Here is a 21,485-nt window from a genome sequence, read left to right as displayed (position 1 = left end):
ACCGTAAAATACACATTAAAAATAATGTGAAATGACATATATAATAATAAATATATAATAATTAATTTAGTAATTAACTTTTAAAATACATCCAGCATTTTTGGTAAAATAATCAAATCATGAAAAGAATCAATAAATAATAGTAGGTAACGGCGGTTGTAATGAAGTAAATGGAAACGTTAAGTCGTTGACAGGGACCGTTATTGTACGTGTTGGGTACGAAGCATTAGGTACTATCTAAATTTCTTACATTCCTTCCCACTATATCAATTCATATATTCTGTTATTATCTTTTCTAAATCAATTATATTATGAGTATTAGGCGTATTTGTTTTTAACAAACATTTAAAAAAATGTCTCTAATAATTTATATAAAAAATTTTACGGATCCGTAAATTTTAATAATTTTGGTTAATAATTAGAGTACAAATATTAAATTATTTTTAATAAATAAATTTTACTAATTTATATATATAAATTATAATAAATATAAATATAAATTATATTAATTTTTGTGTGTAAAATATAAATATAAATATAAATTATATATTATATATATATATTTTTATTAATATAAATATAAATTATTATTAATTAAATAAAAATTTAATTTTAATATATTATCGACATAAAATTATGTTACAATTGTATTTAATCACACAACATTATATTTATAAAAATAATTATTTTTTATATGAATCACGTGAATAATTATCAAAACAATAATTATAATTATACGACTATGTAAATATTTTAGACTATTAATGCATTAAAATTAAATATATTAAATAATAATTTAAAATAATAATATTTATTTGTCATAAATAATTTATACCTGGCGCGACGAAAAATAAGGTGTGACTAGAGCTGATAAGATATGGTGAAGGTGGGACAGCATATAAAATAATATTTTTTATTAGAAATAAAAATGTGGCAATTTAATATTTGGCAAGATAATTATCCACTAAGCTCTATAGTGGTATTTATACACAACAACTCTGAAGTCACAGCTACTCATCCGTCGTCTCTAACCACTTTCATTCTCTGCTGAATCGATCACACTTCGTTCGTGGTAGTTGGTATCATTGTATGGCCGCCAATTCGAGCAGTCGAGGGATCACTGCCTTGGGGAAGCGACTCTGCACAAACCGGATCTGGAACTCCAACTCCTCTTCCCTTTCCCCTGCCCTCGCTTCTAGGTATCTTCTTCTTCTTCTTCTTCTTCTTCTTCCAACTGTTCATCATTTCTATGTCTTGATTCCCTTTCTTTTCTTCCTCGTTTATGGAATCTGTTGCTGCTGCTTGTGGTTGCTTTGATTATTGCTTGTTATTGTGGATGGATGATCATTTTTGGTTAATTAAGTTTAACTAATCAGTAATTACTTGTCTGATTAGGAATAATGATGATATATCATAATAATTAGTCTTGTTTGAAGTGTGATCGATTTTGTTTTGTGAATTTGTAATTATTAGTCAATGCTTCTTCAGAAGTGGCATCTTCTCTTGTTGCAGCTACAGAGTCTTCGTTGCCGGAGATCACCATGTCTTTATTTTATTTTATTCATTTATTAAATTTTTGATAAGGCAAAACGTCTTTTCCTAACATTGGGAACCCTTTTAATTATTATCTTTATTATTTTATCGCTTTAATTAAGTAATTAACCATCTCCAATTTTTCCTGGAAATTTGGCTGTCGCCATAATTGGGAAATTTAATTCCCACCTAGATTTGGATACAGTTCCTTTCTTATCCTCGTCACTAAATTTGGCATTTCTTTCTCGCTTTCACGCATGCCCAGTCCCATCTTTTTCCATGTCTCTTTACCATACCTTATCTTATTCCTCTTTTAAACAATAACATCATAAATTGTTGTAGCCATTGTTAAACAATATAGTTTAAAAAAAAAAAAATCATATCCTCCCTTCATCATGGACTCTCCTCTGTATTGAACTCATGAAGCTTCTTTAGTGTCACCTCTTTATTAGGTGATTGTCCTTTTTTTTTTCCCCATTGTCCTTTTATTTTGTTTTTGGTTTCACAATGTTACAGACTTACAGCCTTAGAGGTAAAGGAAAAAAAAAAGCAAAAAAGGGGAAAATTAAAAAGAAAAGAAAAGCATCTTCTCCTAGATAGTGGTTTTTTAGATTGCTGATAATGTACGGAAAAAGTTTGTTGTGGCACGGGAAAATACTATTTAATCCTTGGTAGGAGAAGAAAAGGGAATTGAATGGAGGTGGTCGTTTTCCTCCATAACCCCTCGTGGGTCCTTTCCATCTGTCCCCTAACTTGTACCCTCTCGAATATCAATCTCTCGCTTATATTCGCTCAAGATTATGCCTTTTTATTATTATTTTTTTTCCTTTTTTGTGTGATAAATTGGTAACCTTCGATTATAAGGGTCCAACATAAACAGACCCATAATAATTAAACTGATATATTTAGATAATTATTTGAATTTTAACTAGTAGTTAGTTTAATGGACCCAAGTTGTGCCGGGTTGTTTTTTGATTATAAAGAGACACGGTGGTGGTGATGATATCTGATTAGAATCTTTGTGTCATTCATCACTTTCTTTGCATTATACGTGTTAATATTAGAATCCCCCTTACTGCCGATATTGAAAATCTAGGTCCATTCATCTATAGACCGTAGAGTGTAGACTATGCTCTTGTCCATCTTGATATTTTCTGTATGCCTTGCCACTTTGGACGGTCCTATATATTATTTGACGTTATCTTTTTCTTTGCGAGTTCAAAGTTTGAAAATGAGTTGTTTCGTGTTGATACATCAATTTCTTGTCAGTATATAAATTTAAAACTGGTTTGGGTATTATTAAGTTATGAATTTTTTTTATTTTTTAGTATATTTGATAAAATTTTAATAATAAAAATATTAAAAAAATAAAAACATCTATTTTTATAGATTATAATATATTTTTTCAAAGACTTTTTATTTAAAAAAGATTTTTTTATATTATAAATACAAAAATGTTTTTTATCGTCATATTTAAATATAATTTTAAATAAAAAATATTTTTATATAAAATATGTAAATATAATTTTTTAAATTTTTTAAAAAATTATTTTAAAAAATGTAAAAAAATTTACCCAAATAAGTCTTTATTATTGTGTTACATCTATATTCACTTAATATTTTTAAATTATCATTTTTTGTTACGTGAATTACCATAATACCATCCCTTGCATATATGATTTATATAATATAATTGAGAGTTTTATTTAATTTATGTTTGCGGTTCATTCTTAGCATTCAGTCTTAATTTTGTTAGAACAGTGCGAGAAGCTAAAAGCTATTTGCAGACCATTTTTTGTGTGTTTTTGGATTCTGTTTGGCGTACGAATTAGCATTATTTTTTTGACAATTAGGTGTTTCTAAAACAAAGGCGTGTTTCATGCTTTGAATAAATTTATAAAAGTCGTTTATTTAACCCTGCTCAGACCCAGGTGGCGGCTTGTATAATCCCCTTTTTGCCCTCTTGACTTCATGGGATTAAATTATACAATTATTATCATCTATACTCCATTAAATATAAATATATCGGTATGCGTGAAGTGTGATGCATTTGATGGAATGGTCATGGCAAGGTGACAATAAAATCACCTGTGCAATTGCAATAAATATGATGACCCGCACATAGAAGAAGTTGAAGGACAGAAGGAGGCATGGAAAATGCTACTTTAATTGCAATAGCGATTGAGTGAGTCGGTTGTAGGTCCACATCCCGATAAGCTCATATATACCCATCACGTGTTTACCAATCTTTTTGCCTTTGACATATTGACACCTAACTGCACTCCTCCTCCTTTTTGTGTGGTCAAGCCACTCCTTCTCTTTTGTTTTTGGTCTGAGAACCCACTTATCTGTTTTTTATCACTATTCTGCCTGGGAATGCCCAGCCCACATATCCACCTTGTTTTGGTGTGTTTTTGGGTCCACATTGTTTAATTAAAAAATTTTAACTAATTAATGATCACAGATGTATGATGGTTCATCCTTAGAACTTTTTTACCAAGCAAAAAGTGCTGTATTTCTTGCTAATTAAATAAATTTTAATTTCTTATTTATATTTTATAGTAATAATTTAAATTAAGAAATTATAATTTTAAGTTTAAGAATTAAAATTTAGAATTTAGATTCATAGTTTATGATTTAAAATTTAAAATTTAGAATTTAAAATTTATAATTTATGCTTTAGTGTTTAATGAGCAATGCACTCTATTTTTTTTGGGAGTGCATTAGCATTTATCATGTATAATTTTTTTTTGAGTGAGTATTTACATATAAATCTTTCCATGTAAAAATGATAATTGGGTTAGATGATTGACTAATTTATCATGAAATGACTTTGAATTATCATATTTACTTTCGTGTGAAGGCATCTTATTTTCCATATGTTGTTTTGAATTATAACTAATTTGATTGGGATTGGGAAACAGGAAGGCAGGATACAGCTCGGTGTACGACAAGAACCCGGATGAGCAGGCACACGCTGGTGCAGTCCCTGACGATGTGATCCATGCAACACAATCCGGCAAGTATTGGGCCCCAAACCCACATACTGGAGTATTTGGTCCTCCTGCCGGCACCGACCAACCCACTCCTCCTCCCACCGCTGATGCCATCAAGGACTCCGTTCTGGAGGAGAAGGCCTGGTTCCGCCCCACTAGTCTCGAGGACCTTGAGAAGCCCCACAGTCTTCCTTAGACACTCCATCTCTATATGGGATCCATATATAGTATAAATAAATAAGGAGACATATTAAAGTGGGAGTGTTGTGGTTAATTATTTGATTGCTCTCTACTCTCTTTCTAGTTTGCGTGTATAGTGCTGCTTAGTTTTACAAGAGCCTGGACTGCAGCTTTTGTTATACATTTTTATATATAGCTTGCTAGTCATGATCATGAACTATGCTATGGATGTATCGTCATCATCCTTGCTTCTGTATTCATGCTACTTTAATATCATATCTATGCTTATGATGACGTTGTGCTTATATTATTGCTCTTGAATTTATTTTTGATCCAATCATAGTGATAGATCTAGACGAGAAATGCAGATATATCCATTACAAGGACTAGTGTAAGACCCGTGCTAAGTGCGGCTTAAATGTTGTTTTATTGTTAAAATTTGTTGGTATTTATCTATTGATACTAATAGTTGGTACTGTTAATTTAGGAAAGTCTTCGTATATAAAAATTCATTATTAAATGTATAAGACTGTTTCATTTTCTGTTTATAAAGGTTAAAATAATTTTATTATTTTTCTAGGTGATATTAACAAATTCCACATAAATATAAAAGCTATTATGTTTATATATTTAAATAAATGTTGTTACACATTTTTACTGTTTACAACCAAAAAACGAAAAAAAAATTAAAATTTCAATAAAAATACTTTATATTGTAATCATACAAACAACAAATACTAACTAAGTAACATTTAGTTATATTATTAGACTCTTAGTATATAGTCTGCATTAGTACGAGTCATGTACTTAATTTATTTTATTGTATTTATGTATAATTTGTTTATAAAAAAGATTAATATATATTTATTAAAAGAATTAATTTATTTAGAACACAAAAAGATTAAGTAATTGATTTCTTTTGTTATATTGATGTTTAATCCGGTTGTTCATATCCTGATCCACAACTTAGTCAGACCTAAACTGGGTAAAGTTCTATCAACCATAGTTGTCAGAATCGAACCGGTGATCTAACCGATGAGATTACTGGGTCACTGAGTCACTAGTTCAATTGGTGGGTCACTAGTCGAACCGGTTAACTCGGTATAATTAAATAATTATATAAAATTTAATTATTTTTATTATTAGTATTTTTTTTGTTTTTATAAAAATTATTATCATTTTTAAATTTTAATATTTTATTAATTAGTTTATATTTATTTTATTATTATATTATTATAGGTGAAAAGTCACATAAAATTATTTTTTTTGTGAAATTGATATTTAAGAATCGTTAGATGATTTGACTAGTTTAACTAAATATCATTTAGCAATTTTTAACTATGAACTTCATATGAAGACAAAAAATAAAATAATATATTAAAAAAATAATATTAATAGATATCATATAATCATGAAAAGAAAAAATAAATTGTGATTAATTAAATTTTTTGTTTATCTTTTTAATTTGTATATATTTAATAAAACTTATAGTTAAATAAAATGTAATTGATTTAAAAATGAGAGACTTTGAAATTAAAAAAATTGAATAAAAGTGAAAAGAAAGAATGTTATATGTATTATAATTTGTATATTAATTGGCGAGAATCACTCAAGCTTGGTGGTAGAAGCATGCTTGCTTTATGCTGGAGGAAGGGGTTTGAACCCCATTGGAAGCATTTTGGAAAGTTTTCCAAAAATCATCACAAGCTGACACTTGGCAGCACTGGAGGGTTTAGAGTACGGTGGAGTTGCAGATTGCTGGTCCATTGTACATTCACCTTCAACGTTGACCGAGCGGCTCGGACCGGTCCGGTTTTCACCCGTTCACATCGGGTTTGATCGGTTCTCTACCTTAAACGGTCGCAAGCTTGGACCGGATCGGTATTGGATTCGGTTTATCGGTTTTTCGATCAAATCGGTTGGTCCGGTTTGGTTCTAACAACTATGCTATCAACACTGTACATATATCAATATTCAGATCTTTATTACTACTTACTCGACTATATAAAGTTATAAAGTCAGACACGGTGACAGGGGTCTAACCCTACTTATCTAAATAAGTAACTAACTACTAAGATATCTCCTAGTAATATAGAAAGGAGATCCCAACAACTTCTCTGACAAAAGAGAACGGTTATCTACCATCAAAGGTGAAACTACTCTAAAAGGTGGTTATTGACTCTATATCTACACTTATAAATACCTTGACCCTCTCAGGTATTCTTTGAACCTAATCTACTAAAAATCAGCCTAAAATCTTTGCTAACTTAAGCATCAGAGTCCCTTGCATATACCACCACCACCTCCTCACAAGGAACTCGGACAGCGGCACCCCGACATCAAAAAACGTCGGACGCTACTCCAAAAAAATTCTGGACCTCAAGTTTAGTCCCAAAAGCAACCCAATTTCAGGTAAACCTTGAAACATTGGCGTCATTGCTGGGGACCTGGAAGTTTACACCCAATCATGGCGGACGATCATCTCGAAGATGGACACATGGCATCTGAATCCGAGCCAAAACGTCACAATGACAATCGTGAAATAGTAATACCCCCGTGACAAGATAGAGCGGACGGTTCTCATGGAAAGAGGACTTTGCGAAACCCTTAACCCAGAAGAATCAACTCAGAGATACACCCACCAGAAGACACAGTAAATCGACATTCAACACAACTCATGGGACTCGTGCACGGATACCATGGCCAATTTGAACAACTCCAGTAGAAGATAGAGCATCAAGGAGAAGCGGAAGAGAACTAAGAAGGGAAGTACACCGACGAAGAGAACTAGAAGAAAAGCTTTTGAAATTAGAAGCCAACCTTTCAGGTCAGAATAATCAAGTAGATCAGGAAGAAACCCTCTTTGGAAGGGAATATCCCTTTATCAAAGAAATCATGCGGGCTAGGTGATAAACCCCATTTGTAGGGTTTATCTTGTATTGATTTTAGGGGATTTTTATCACCTTTTACCCACATTTATTCAATGAAATAGTATGGTTTTGGATATTCTCCCTTAATTGTGCTTAAGAGTGAAAATATGCTTTTAAGGTCTTAAAATAGATAAATTTAATTCACCTTGATTCCATTAGATGCCTTGATATGTTTGTTAAGTGATTTAAGGTTTAGGAGGCAAAGATTGGATCAAGGGAATGAAGAAAGAAAGCATGAAAAGTTGGAGAACTCATGAAGAAATGAAAGAACCGGAAAGCTGTCAAGCCGACCTCTTCGCACTTAAATGACCATAACTTGAGCTACAGAAGTTCAAATGATGCGGTTCCAGTTGGGTTAGAAAGCTAACATCCGGGAATTCGAAACGATATAAGATTTGCCATAGTTGCATCGCGCATAAGGGTGCGCACGCGCACGGTACGCGGACGCGCCGATGGTGGCACATGACCCACTTAATGCAACACGTGGCCAGCGATTTTAGAAGTCTTGTGGGACCAATCCAACTCATTTCTGATGCTATTTAAGCCAAGGATTGAAGGGAAATCAACATACTTTTACATACTTTTAATCATTAGCTTAGTTTAGTAGTTAGAAGTAGTTTTAGAGAGAGAAGCTCTCACTTCTCTCTAGAATTAGGATTAGGATTAGGATTAGTTCTTAGATCTAGGTTTTAATCATTGCTTTCTTCTACTTCCACCTTTCAATTCTTTGTTGTTACATTCATCTTCCTCTATTCTTTTGTTGTAATTTCCTTTATGTTGCTCTTATGTTTTGGTGTAGATCTACTATTGTTCCTTCCATTTTCTTTCAATTCAATAAGAGGTAATTCATAATAATTGTGTTCATTTGATTTGTTGTTGTTTAATTCCTTGCAATTGAGTAGTGTAGATTTACTTTTCTTGCAATTTTACTATGCTTTTCTTTTGTGCCTTCCAAGTGTTTGATGAAATGCTTGGTTGGATTTTAGAGTAGAGTTTTATGTTCTTGGCTTGGAAAGGTAACTTAGGAACTCTTGAGTTACTAATGTCCAATTGATTGATGATTGGGAGCCATTGACTCTAGTTCTCACTAATTGAATTAGTGGAGAGTTAGGACTTATGGACTAGGATTGATATAGCTCATTTGACTTTTCTTTACTACTAGTTAGAGGATGATTTAATGAGATTAATCCTTGCCAATTCTCATATTGTGGTTAGTGATTAGGATAGAGATCCTTGACCACCAACCCTTGCCAAGACCTTTTTAAGCCTTAGTTTACTTTCTTGCCATTTATCTTTCATGCTTCTTATCAAAACCCCAAAAACGACTCACAACCAATAACAAGACACTTTATTGTAAATCCTAGAGAGAACGACCCGAGGTTCAATACTTCGGTTTATAAATTTAGGGGTTTGTTTTAGTGACAAACAACTTTTTGTATGAAAAGATTATTGTTTGGTTTAGGAACTATACTTGCAACGAGAATTCATTTGTGAAATTCTAAATCATCAAAAATCAAATCATCAAAATGGCGCCGTTGCCGGGGATTTGCAATGGTGTTATGTTATTGGTTATTGTACATATGTGAATATTGTTAGTCTTTTGCTTGTTTACTAGATTTTGTTAGTTTTATTTTGTCTTTCCATAATGAATTCTCCTTATGGCTATGAGTTTGGTTGTAGTTTTATTGTAGGAAATGTGCACCTCAATGATGACACTCATTATGGATGGAACCAACAAAGATGGGAGGAGCCTCAAGGAATTGATCACTCCTATTGGCAACAACCTCCGGATACTTATAGGTATAATTCCCATCCTAATGCATGTCAATTTAACGGCTATGATGACTCTTTTTATGACACTCAACAACCACCATCATATGCCTATGAATCTCATCCTCAACATGAACCTCAACCATTCTCACAAGCCTTTCATTACCAAGCACCACCCTATGATCCATATCCATCATATGACCAATCATCCATACCATATTCTCATGATCATTATGAGCAAGAACCCTTAGAACCACCATAACCCTATCAAGATTACTCCCAAGAACCACCTCAATACACACAATCTCCACAACCTTACCAAGAAGAACCACTTTCCTACTATGAACCCTCTCTCCAAAATAATGAACCTTCCTATTCACCCCAAGCCCCAATAGACGATCCTCTCACTTTGTTACTTCAAGGACAAGAAGCCATGAAGCGGGATACACTTGAGTTTGTGACCAATTTGACCAAGGTGGTGCACACTTTAGCCCACCAATGCTTGAATACTCAAGGTACTTTCGTGACCACATGTGAAAAGTCAAAAGAAAAGCAAAGCATGAAGGAGAAATTGGGAAATTCGGTGGAAAAGGAGGAGTCAAATTTTGTGTTAGAATATTTGGAGGAGCCTATGATCATTGAAGAAAAAGAAGAAGTGGTTGAAGATTTAGGAGATGTTGAAAGTCCAAGGGAATGTAGCATCATGGAGAACTCTTCCAAGAAGCTTGATATTGATGTTGAAGAGGGTGCGCAACCTCCAAGGCATATCATCGTTGGAGACTTGGAAGAGGCTTATCAAGAGATGGATTCAATCATGGATGAATTTCTCTCTACAATGGAATCCTCTCCCATTGGACATAAAGTTGAAATTATAGAAGAATGTGCACAACCTCCCATACCTTTGGTGAGCAATGAAGAAGAGAGTGAATCAAAAGAGAGATACCAAGAGGAAAAAGTTGGCATGGTGTATATTAAAATTGAAGAATATGAAGAGGTTGATCAAGAGATGGATTCATTCATCAATGAATTCCTATCCAAAATTGGCTCACCTCCCATTGGGCAAGATGAAGTTCTTGAAGACAACACCAAGCCAAGTAAAAAAGGGGAAAAGGTTGAAATTGAAGAAGCTTGTGAAGAGGTGGAAACAACTAAAGAAGAGCCTAAAGAAGTAGACCTTGCATTGTCTAAGTGTGGGGAGGTCTCCCTCCCCAAGTCACCATCCAACACAACATTCAAGTGGGTAAAACTCTTATCCCTAAGCCTTACTTTCTCACTTGAATATGGTTTAATTGAAAATGATGGTCAACTTAGAGCTCTTTGTGGAGTTAAAAGTATAAGAGAGTTGTGTAGTGGTTGGAAACATCATTCTAAGCTCATGACGGTTGTAAGCTCAAAATCCAAGAGTAATGGTTGGTGTGGAACCAAATGGCATGGATCTAGGAAGTTGTTTGGAAGCTTCTTTGAGAATTCCAAGGCCATACCACCCGGATGGAATAATGACGATCAATCTAAGGACGGGTGTCAAAACAAAGTGTGGGATCCCGGATCGCACAATGAAAATCAAATTTGGGAGCCCCAAGCTTGTGAAGAACTCCATCAACACTTGGTGCAACAAATAAGAAGTCTTGGGGCACAATGGAGAACCAAGCATTGGTGGGAGTTCCAAGATGAGTACAAGCACAAGCCACCTTGAGAGGAGCTCCCCATAAGTCCAACTTAAGGACAATAAACAAAAGTGCTAGGTGGGAGACACCCCACCATGGTAACATCTTTTCATTTTCTTTCTTTGTAAATATTGGTAGAATTAGTTTGATTTCATATTTTTATTGATTTGTTAAGTTTAGTTAGGAGTATAATATGATAAATAAGGTTTTAGGGTGTTTTGGTAGCTGTTTGGAGGATTGAAAGGCTTGGATTGGTGCAAGAACTTAGAAAAAAATTTTGAAAAAAAAAATAGAACACCATCCACGCGTGCACGCACATAACGCGTACGCGCATCTGAGCATTTTTTCGACCATCCATGCAGACGCGCACTGTACGCGTACGCGTGGATGCAAAAATTCGACCCCAGCCAAAAACCCGAGAGTTAGGCCTACACTGTGCGAACATTGGGCCTAAGGCACAAGTCTATGCACGCGTGCGCGCACCTGGCGCGTACGCGCACATGATCTTAAATTTGCAATGCATGCGCACGCACACTTTGCGCGCGCGCGTCGATTGCACGATCTACACTCCTGGTACGCTTACCCGAGAGTTGTGCCACTTTTGGGCCAACATTATGCATCTCGCCTAACTCGACCCACGCGTCCGCGCATCTGGCGCGTACACGTCCTTAGGCCAATATGCACATCGACGCGTAAGCACGCATGACGCGTACGCGTCGGTAAAAAAAAAAAGAGTTTTTTTCTCTTCTTCCATTTTCTTTTGTTCATTACATTCGCATACTTCTACTCTTCCCATTTTCATTTAGTTTTTGTAGCATGTTTTCGTTTTTTTAAGTCATTTTAATAATGGTGTTGCATCTTCCTACTCAATTGTAGAGAATTTCTTGCATTATTTTGGTGCCTCTTGACTTGTTTGATATTGTTGGGTGATGAAACTTTTAAATCAATGCTTCACCTTGTATGACTCTTATGTCTTTGTGCATTGATATGACCTTATCTTGTCTTTCATGACCCACTTCTTCTTATTTGAACTTGATGTTCCATATGCTTTTCATGTTGCGATTTTACTCTTACATCGAGTATTAGTTAATATGCCTTAGCTTATATTGTTTTTTCACTTACATGCGTAGCTAACATGTAGTGGGAACCTTACTCTTATTTGGCATTAGCCCCGGCCTACGTTCTACTTGTTTTGATATCTTTGTTGTAGGCCTAATTGTCGTTCTTCTTTCCTCCCCTTTTAGGTTGGCCACCAAGAAGGGAGAAAGGAAAAGCTGTTAAATGGGGCAACAAACAAGTCATCTGCACAACCATTTGAGGTGCTCATCAATTGTAGCAACCCGTCCACCCTGCTCTTCTTTGCATGCACCGAGGACGGTGCAATCTTCAAGTGTGGGGAGGTCGTCGACCGATCTCCATGGGTAACAATTTTCCTTTTCAACACCAATTCTTAGTTTTCTTTGTTAGATTAGTTATTGCATTGCATGATAGGTTGCATGTTAGTTAGAATTTATACATATTTTACCACTTCTCTTTCTTATTAGGACCACTTGGTTATGGTGATAATTTCTTTTCCAAGAAACTGTTTTAGGGCAACCTACCAATTTGAAAAAAAATTTGTTGAACTTGCTTGAATGAATTTATTTTGGAACATGGTTTTTGAGCTAAGAACACAAGCATGTGAGATTTGAGCCTAATGGTGTGGTTACATCTTATAACCACTTATTTTTCCTTCTTGTGTGCATTATTCTCTTTCTATGATTGTAATCTTTGATTTGTTTAATTTTTTATATCCGTTATTCCTTGTATTCATGCATTTATATGATTGAGGCCATCATTTCATTAGCTCACTTACCCAAATGGCCTTACCTTTTATCTTCCTTTGTTAGCCAAATTTGAGCCTACGATTAACCCACTTTGTTCTTAATTTAGCACATTACAAGCCTTAAAGCGAAAAACAATAAATATCCTTAATTTGGATCTTTGATTGGCTTAGGCTAGTGTGTGTGAGTATCATTCCAGTGTGGGAACCTTGGGACATTGGAGGAATAAAAGGGTAGTTTTGTATTTTTATTGAAATTATTGGGAATTGGGTACATGCTCATGTATTGATCAATTGTAAAACCTTATGCATTGATGCTCTTGTATATAGGAAGAAAGAAAAAAACAAAAGAAAAAAAAAGAAAAATAATATGGAAAAGAAAAAAAATAAAAAGAAAAGAAAAAAATAGAAAAAGAAAGGAATAAAAAGGGAACAAAATGCCCCAAAGTAAAGTCCAATAAAGATCAATGCATAAGTGTTGTGAAACGAAAAGGGATACATGAGTATGTGAAAAAAAAATGAGAAGAATGGGTAGTTAGGTTAGAACTTAATTGTATAGGATGTCATAGGTTAGGTGGGAAGTTTAAGCTTATCAAAGATTCAAATTTTAAGCTCACTTGACCAAATATGCACCTCTACCTTGACCCTAGTCCCATTACAACCTAAAGAAAAGACCTCATGATACTTGTATGCATGCATGAAATATATGTTTATTGTTAGAAGAAAAACAAATCTTAGAAAGCATGATTAGGGGAGAATTGAGAGAATCAACCCTACACACTTGAGCGACTAGAGTGCAAACACTTCCGGTGAGGGTTCGATGCTCAATTCCTTGATTCCCGGCTTTCACGAGCATTCTTCTTGCAAGTCTATGTGAACTTCATGTTTATACTTCAATTGGTAGGACTCATGAATCGTTATATGGTCTTAAGCCCTACTTGTGCATGTCTTGGAGATTGATTTATTTTTTTTAACCAAGTAGGTAAAACCATTTTGCATTTAGTTGCATATAGTTTAGGTTGCATATAGTTTATTTACATGGAATGAATGTTGATACCCTTTGTTTCTCTCTTGGCTTAAGCATGAGGACATGCTTGGTTTAAGTGTGGGGAGGTTGATAAACCCCATTTGTAGGGTTTATCTTGTATTGATTTTAGAGAATTTTATCACCTTTTACCCACATTTATTCAATGAAATAGCATAGTTTTGGATATTCTCCCTTAATTGTGCTTAAGAGTGAAAACATGCTTTTTAGGTCTTAAAATAAATAAATTTAATTCACCTTGATTCCATTAGACGCCTTGATATGTTTGTTAAGTGATTTAAGGTTTAGGAGGCAAAGATTGGATCAAGGGAATGAAGAAAGAAAGCATGAAAAGTTGGAGAACTCATGAAGAAATGAAAGAACCGGAAAGCTGTCAAGCCGACCTCTTTGCACTTAAACGACCATAACTTGAGCTACAGAGGTCCAAATGATGCGGTTCTAGTTGGGTTAGAAAGCTAACATCCGGGGCTTCGAAACGATATAAGATTTGCCATAGTTGCATCACGCATAGAGGCGCGCATGCGCACGGTATGCGGACACACCGATGGTGGCACATGACCCACTTAATGCAACACGTGGCCAGCGATTTTAGAAGCCTTGTGGGCCCAATCCAACTCATTTCTGATGCTATTTAAGCCAAGGATTGAAGGGGAATCAACATACTTTTACATACTTTTAATCATTAGCTTAGTTTAGTAGTTAGAAGTAGTTTTAGAGAGAGAAGCTCTCACTTCTCTCTAGAATTAGGATTAGGATTAGGATTAGTTCTTAGATCTAGGTTTTAATTATTGCTTTCTTCTACTTCTACCTTTCAATTCTTTGTTGTTACATTCATCTTCCTCTATTCTTTTGTTGTAATTTCCTTTATGTTGCTCTTATGTTTTGGTGTAGATCTACTATTGTTCCTTCCATTTTCTTTCAATTCAATAAAAGGTAATTCATAATAATTGTGTTCATTTGATTTGTTATTGCTTAATTCCTTGCAATTGAGTAGTGTAGATTTACTTTTCTTGCAATTTTACTATGCTTTTCTTTTGTGCCTTCCAAGTGTTTGATGAAATGCTTGGTTGGATTTTAGAGTAGAGTTTTATGTTCTTGGCTTGGAAAGGTAACTTAGGAACTCTTGAGTTACTAATGTCCAAGTGATTGATGATTGGGAGCCATTGACTCTAGTTCTCATTAATTGAATTAGTGGAGACTTAGAACTTATGGACTAGGATTGATATAGCTCATTTGACTTTCCTTTACTACTAGTTAGAGGATGATTTAATGAGATTAATCCTTGCCAATTCTCATATTGTGGTTAGTGATTAGGATAGAGATCCTTGACCACCAACCCTTGCCAAGACCTTTTTAAGCCTTAGTTTACTTTCTTGCCATTTATCTTTCATGCTTCTTATCAAAACCCCAAAAATGACTCACAACTAATAACAAGACACTTTATTGTAAATCCTAGGGAGAATGACCCGAGGTTCAATACTTCGGTTTATAAATTTAGGGGTTTGTTTTAGTGACAAACAACTTTTTGTATGAAAAGATTATTGTTTGGTTTAGGAACTATACTTGCAACGAGAATTTATTTGTGAAATTCTAAACCATCAAAAATCAAATCATCACTAGGGTCTCAGAAACTTTAAAAGCACCGACATGGATCTCTATGATGGAACGACTGACCTGAGACATTGATGATTGGATTTTTGACGGTATAGAATTTCACAAATGAATTCTCGTTGCAAGTATAGTTTCTAAACCAATCAATAATCCTTTCATACAAAAGATTGTTTGTCACAAGTAACAAACCCCTAATTTTATAAACCGAAGTATTCAAACCTCGGGTCGTTCTCCCTAGGAATTACAATAAAGTGTCTTGTTATTGGTTATGAGTTATTTTGGGGTTTTGGATAAGAAGCATGAAAAGTAAATGGCAATGAAAATAAACTAACAACTATAAAAGGCTCTTGGCAAGGTATGAAAACTAGAAGTCCTATCCTAGTTATCCTTCTCAATTGTGATGAGAATTGTTCATTGCTACCACTTAGTTAACCCTTACTAAATAAAGGAAAGTCAAGTGGATGAATTGACTTGAGCCACAAGTCCTAGCCAACTCCCAAGGAAAGACTAGCTTTAGTGCACTCCAAACCAATTAGCAAATCTCTCCAATTATCAATCAACAAAGGAATTAGATAACTCAAGTATCACTAATTACTCTACCTAGGCCAAGAGGAACAAAATCTACACTAAAACTAAAAGAGACATTTCAACAAACACATAAAGTGCAATAGAAGTAAACATTATTAAATGCAAGAATTAAAGGAATCTACAACTACAAAAACAAGAGATCAACAATAGAAAAGCAAAGAAGACACATTTAGTATGAATTACCTCTTATTGAATTGGAAGAATGTAGAAGGAACAATACTAGATCTACAACGAAATATAAGAACAACATAAAGGAAATTACAACAAAAGAGTAGAAGAAGATGAATGTAGCAACAAAGAATTGAGAGATAGAAGTGGAAGAAAGCAAAGAGTAAAACCTAGATCTAAGAACAAAACCTAATCCTAATCATAATTCTAGAGAGAAGTGAGAGCTTCTCTCTCTAGAAACTAACTCTAACTACTTAACTAAACTAATGGTTAAAAGTTAGTTGATTCCTCTTTAATCCTTGGCTTAAATAGCATCAGAAATGAGTTGGATTGGGCCCACAAGGCTTCTAAAATCGCTGGCCACGTTTTGCTTTAAGTGGACCAGGTGGCAAAAACGGCGCGTGCACGTACTATACGCGTGTGTGCCACCATACGTGTGGCAACTATGGCAAATCTTATATCGTTTCGAAGCCCCGGATGTTAGCTTTCTAACCCAACTGGAACCGCATCATTTGGACCTCTGTAGCTCAAGTTATGATCGTTTAAGTGCGAAGAGGTCGGCTTGACAGCTTTCCGGTTCTTTCATTTCTTCATGAGTTCTCCAACTTTTCATGCTTCTTTCTTCATTCCCTTGATCCAATCTTTGCCTCCTAAACCTTAAATCACTTAAAAAACATATCAAGGCATCTAATGGAATCAAGAAGAATTAGATTTAGCTATTTTAAGACCAAAAAAACATGTTTTCACTCTTAAGCACAATTAAAGGAGAAGTTATAAAACCATGCTATTTCATTGAATAAATGTGGGTAAAAGGTCATAAAATCCCTTAAATGAAGCATAAGATAAACCCTAAATATGGGGTTTATCAGACATCATCTAACCAACTTTAAAAGTCAGATGCACTTGGATGACACGTCAGATGCAACTCGTTGCAAAGCATTCCTGACAGATGCAACTCGTTGCAAAGCATTTTTGACGACGTTAACTGGTGCACGAAATTGTGATCCATTCTTTTCACAGCTCAAACAGTCCCCAGTAATGGCTCCAAAAACTTGGTGCTCAATACCATGGTCTAAACATAATTTCACAACTTCGCACAACTAACCAACAAGTGCACTGGGTCGTCCAAGTAATAAACCTTACGCGAGTAAGGGTCGATCCCACGGAGATTGTTGGTATGAAGCAAGCTATGGTCACCTTGTAAATCTCAGTTAGGCAGATTCAAATGGTTATGAATGATATATGAATAAAGCATAAAGATAGAGATACTTATGTAATTCATTGGTGAGAATTTCAAATAAGCGTATGGAGATGCTTTGTCCCTTTCGTCTCTCTGCTTTCCTACTGTCTTCATCCAATCCTTCTTACTCCTTTCCATGGCAAGCTGTATGTTGGGCATCACCGTTGTCAGTGGCTACAGTCCCGTCCTCTCAGTGAAAATGTTCAACGCACCCTGCCATAGCACGGCTAATCATCTGTCGGTTCTCAATCAGGTTGGAATAGAATCCATTGATTTTTTTGCGGCTGTCACTAACGCCCAGCCTTCAAGAGTTTGAAGCTCGTCACAGTCATTCAATCATTGAATCCTACTCAGAATACCATAGACAAGGTTTAGACCTTCCGGATTCTCTTGAATACCGCCATCAATTCTAGCTTATACCACGAAGATTCTGATTAAGGAATCCAAGAGATAAACATTCAAGCCTTGTTTGCTTGTAGAACGGGAGTGGTTGTCAGGCACGCGTTCATAAGTGAGAATGATGATGAGCGTCACATAATCATCACATTCATCAAGTTCTTGAGTGCGAATGAATATCTTGGAATAAGCATAAGCTGAATTGAATAGAAGAATAATAGTAATTGCATTAATACTCGAGGTACAGCAGAGCTCCACACCTTAATCTATGGTGTGTAGAAACTCCACCGTTGAAAATACATAAGAACAAGGTCTAGGCATGGCCGTGAGGCCAGCCCCCAAAACGTGATCAAAAGATTCAAAGATCTAAAGATGATCTAAGATCCAAAGATGAAAATACAATAACAAAAGGTCCTATTTGTAGAGAACTAGTAGCCTAGGATTTACAAAGATGAGTAAATTACATAAAAATCCACTTCCGGGCCCACTTAGTGTGTGCTTGGGCTGAGCATTGAAGCATTTTCGTGTAGAGACTTTTCTTGGAGTTAAACGCCAGCTTTTGTGCCAGTTTGGGCGTTTAACTCCCATTCTTGTGCCAATTCCAGCGTTTAACGCCGGGCAGTTTTGAGCTGATTTGGAACGCCGGTTTGGGCCATCAAATCCCGAGAAAAGTATGGATTATTATACATTTCTGGAAAGCCCAGGATGTCTACTTTCCAACGCCGTTGAGAGCGCACCAATTGGGCTTCTGTAGCTCCAGAAAATCTACTTCGAGTGCAGGGAGGTCAGAATCTAACAGCATCTGCAGTCCTTTTCAGTCTCTGAATCAGATTTTTGCTCAGGTCCCTCAATTTCAGCCAGAAAATACCTGAAATCACAGAAAAACACACAAACTCATAGTAAAGTCCAAAAAAGTGAATTTTAACTAAAAACTAATAAAAATATACCAAAAACTAACTAAAACATACTAAAAACATACTAAAAACAATGCCAAAAAGCGTACAAATTATCCGCTCATCACAACACCAAACTTAAATTGTTGCTTGTCCTCAAGCAACTGAAAATCAAATAAGATAAAAAGAAGAGAATATGTAATGAATTCCAAAAACATCTATGAGGTTCAGTATTAATTAGATGAGCGGGGCTTTTAGCTTTTTGCCTCTGAACAGTTTTGGCATCTCACTTTATCCTTTGAAATTTAGAATGATTGGCTTCTATAGGAACTCAGAATCCAGATAGTGTTATTGATTCTCCTAGTTAAGTATGATAATTCTTGAACACAGCTACTTTATGAGTCTTGGCCGTGGCCCAAAGCACTCTGTCTTCCAGTATTACCACCGGATACATACATGCCACAGACACATAATTGGGTGAACCTTTTCAGATTGTAACTCAGCTTTGCTAGAGTCCCTAATTAGAGGTGTCCAGGGTTCTTAAGCACACTCTTTTTGCCTTGGATCACAACTTTATTATTATTTTTTTCTCTTTTATTTTTTTTGAATATTCACTGCTTTTTCTTGCTTCAAGAATCATTTTTATGATTTTTCAGATCCTCAGTAGCATGTCTCCTTTTTCATCATTCTTTCAAGAGCCAACCATTCATGAACAACAAATTCAAAAGACATATGCACTGTTTAAGCATACATTCAGAAAAAAGAAGTATTGCCACCACATCAAAATAATTAATCTGTTATAAAATTTAAAAATTCATGCAATTCTTCTCTTTTTCAATTAAGAATATTTTTTATTTAAGAAAGGTGATGGATTCATAGGACATTCATAACTTTAAGGCATAGACACTAAACACTAATGATCATAAGACACAAACATAGATAAACATAAGCATGAAAATTCGAAAAACAGAAAATAAAGAACAAGGAAATTAAAGAACGGGTCCACCTTAGTGATGGCGGCTTGTTCTTCCTCTTGAAGATCTTATGGAGTGCTTGAGCTCCTCAATGTCTCTTCCTTGCCTTTGTTGTTCCTCTCTCATGATTCTTTGATCTTCTCTAATTTCATGGAGGAGGATGGAATGTTCTTGGTGCTCCACCCTTAGTTGTCCCATGTTGGAACTCAATCTCCTAGGGAGGTGTTGATTTGCTCCCAATAGTTTTGTGGAGGAAAGTGCATCCCTTGAGGTATCTCAGGGATTTCATGATGAGTGGGATCTCTTGTTTGCTCCATCCTTTTCTTAGTGATGGGCTTGTCCTCATCAATGAGGATGTCTCCCTCTATGTCAATTCCAACTGAATAACAGAGGTGACAAATAAGATGAGGAAACGCTAACCTTGCCAAGGTAGAGGACTTGTCTGCCACCTTATAAAGTTCTTGGGCTATAACCTCATGAACTTCTACTTCCTCTCCAATCATGATGCTCTGAATCATGATGGCCCGGTCTATAGTAACTTCAGACCGGTTGCTAGTGGGAATGATTGAGCGTTGGATAAACTCCAACCATCCCCTAGCCACGGGCTTGAGGTCATGCATTCTTAGTTGAACCGGCTTTCCTCTTGAATCTCTCTTCCATTGAGCACCCTCTTCACAAATGTCTACGAGGACTTGGTCCAACCTTTGATCAAAGTTGACCCTTCTAGTGTAAGGGTGTTCATTTTCTTGCATCATGGGCAAGTTGAATGCCAACCTTACATTTTTCGGACTAAAATCTAAGCATTTCCCCCGAACCATTGTGAGCCAATTCTTTGGGTTCGGGTTCACACTTTGATCATGGCTCTTGGTGATCCATGTATTGGCATAGAACTCTTGAACCATTAAGATTCCGACTTGTTGAATGGGGTTGGTAAGAACTTCCCAACCTCTTCTTCGAATCTCATGTCGGATCTCCGGATATTCACTCTTTTTGAGTTTGAAAGGGACCTCGGGGATCACCTTCTTCACGGCCACAACTTCATAGAAGTGGTCTTGATGCACCATTGAGATGAATCTCTCCATCTCCCATGACTCAGAGGTGAAAGCTTTTGCCTTCCCTTTCCTCTTTCTAGAGGTTTCTCCGGCCTTGGATGTCATAAATGGTTATGGAAAAACAAAAAGCAATGCTTTTACCACACCAAACTTAAAAGGTTTGCTCGTCCTCGAGTAAAAGAAGAAAGAAGAGAGTAGAAGAAGAAAAAATAGAGGAGATGGAGATGGCTTTGTTGTTCGGCCAAAGGGGGAGAAGTAGTGAGTAGGGTGTGTGAAAATGAAGGAGTGAAGATGGGTTTATATAGGGGTGGAGAGAGGGGTAGGGTTCGGCTATGGGAGGGTGGGTTTGGGAGGGAAAGTGGTTTGAATTTGAATGGTGAGGTAGGTGGGGTTTTATGAAGGATGGATGTGAGTGGTGAAGAGAAAGATGGGATTTGATAGGTGAGGGGTTTTTGGGGAAGGGGTGTTGAGGTGATTGGTGAAGAAGAAGAGAGAGGGTGGTGGGGTAGGTGGGGATCCTGTGGGGTCCACAGATCCTGAGGTGTCAAGGAAAATTCATCCCTGCACCAAGTGGCGAGCAAAAATGCTCTTTATGCCAATTCTGGCGTTAAACGCTGGGCTGG

General features: G+C 35.7%; 1 protein-coding gene across 1 annotated transcript; it reads left to right on the top strand.

The window, feature by feature from the left end:
• The first annotated feature begins 943 nt into the window (after positions 1–943).
• Positions 944–5,014, top strand: LOC130981941 (late embryogenesis abundant protein At5g17165-like). Its single transcript, XM_057905709.1, has 2 exons — positions 944–1,199; positions 4,458–5,014. The coding sequence occupies exons 1-2, from the start codon at positions 1,090–1,092 to the stop codon at positions 4,723–4,725; spliced, it is 378 nt and encodes a 125-aa protein (XP_057761692.1). The 5' UTR covers positions 944–1,089; the 3' UTR covers positions 4,726–5,014.
• The last annotated feature ends 16,471 nt before the right edge of the window (positions 5,015–21,485 follow it).

This window comes from Arachis stenosperma, chromosome 5 (assembly GCF_014773155.1).
Source record: "Arachis stenosperma cultivar V10309 chromosome 5, arast.V10309.gnm1.PFL2, whole genome shotgun sequence".
NCBI classification, from domain to species: Eukaryota; Viridiplantae; Streptophyta; class Magnoliopsida; order Fabales; family Fabaceae; genus Arachis; species Arachis stenosperma.
Note: the sequence above shows the minus strand (reverse complement) of the source record. Positions and strands in the feature narration are given on the sequence as shown.

Excerpts from the sequence above, each read along its gene's own strand:
- LOC130981941 (XM_057905709.1), top strand. The coding sequence starts at position 1,090 with ATGGCCGCCAATTCGAGCAGTCGAGGGATCACTGCCTTGGGGAAGCGA. Across the intron at positions 1,200-4,457 it reads TCCCCTGCCCTCGCTTCTAG|GAAGGCAGGATACAGCTCGG; the intron begins GTATCTTCTTCT and ends ATTGGGAAACAG.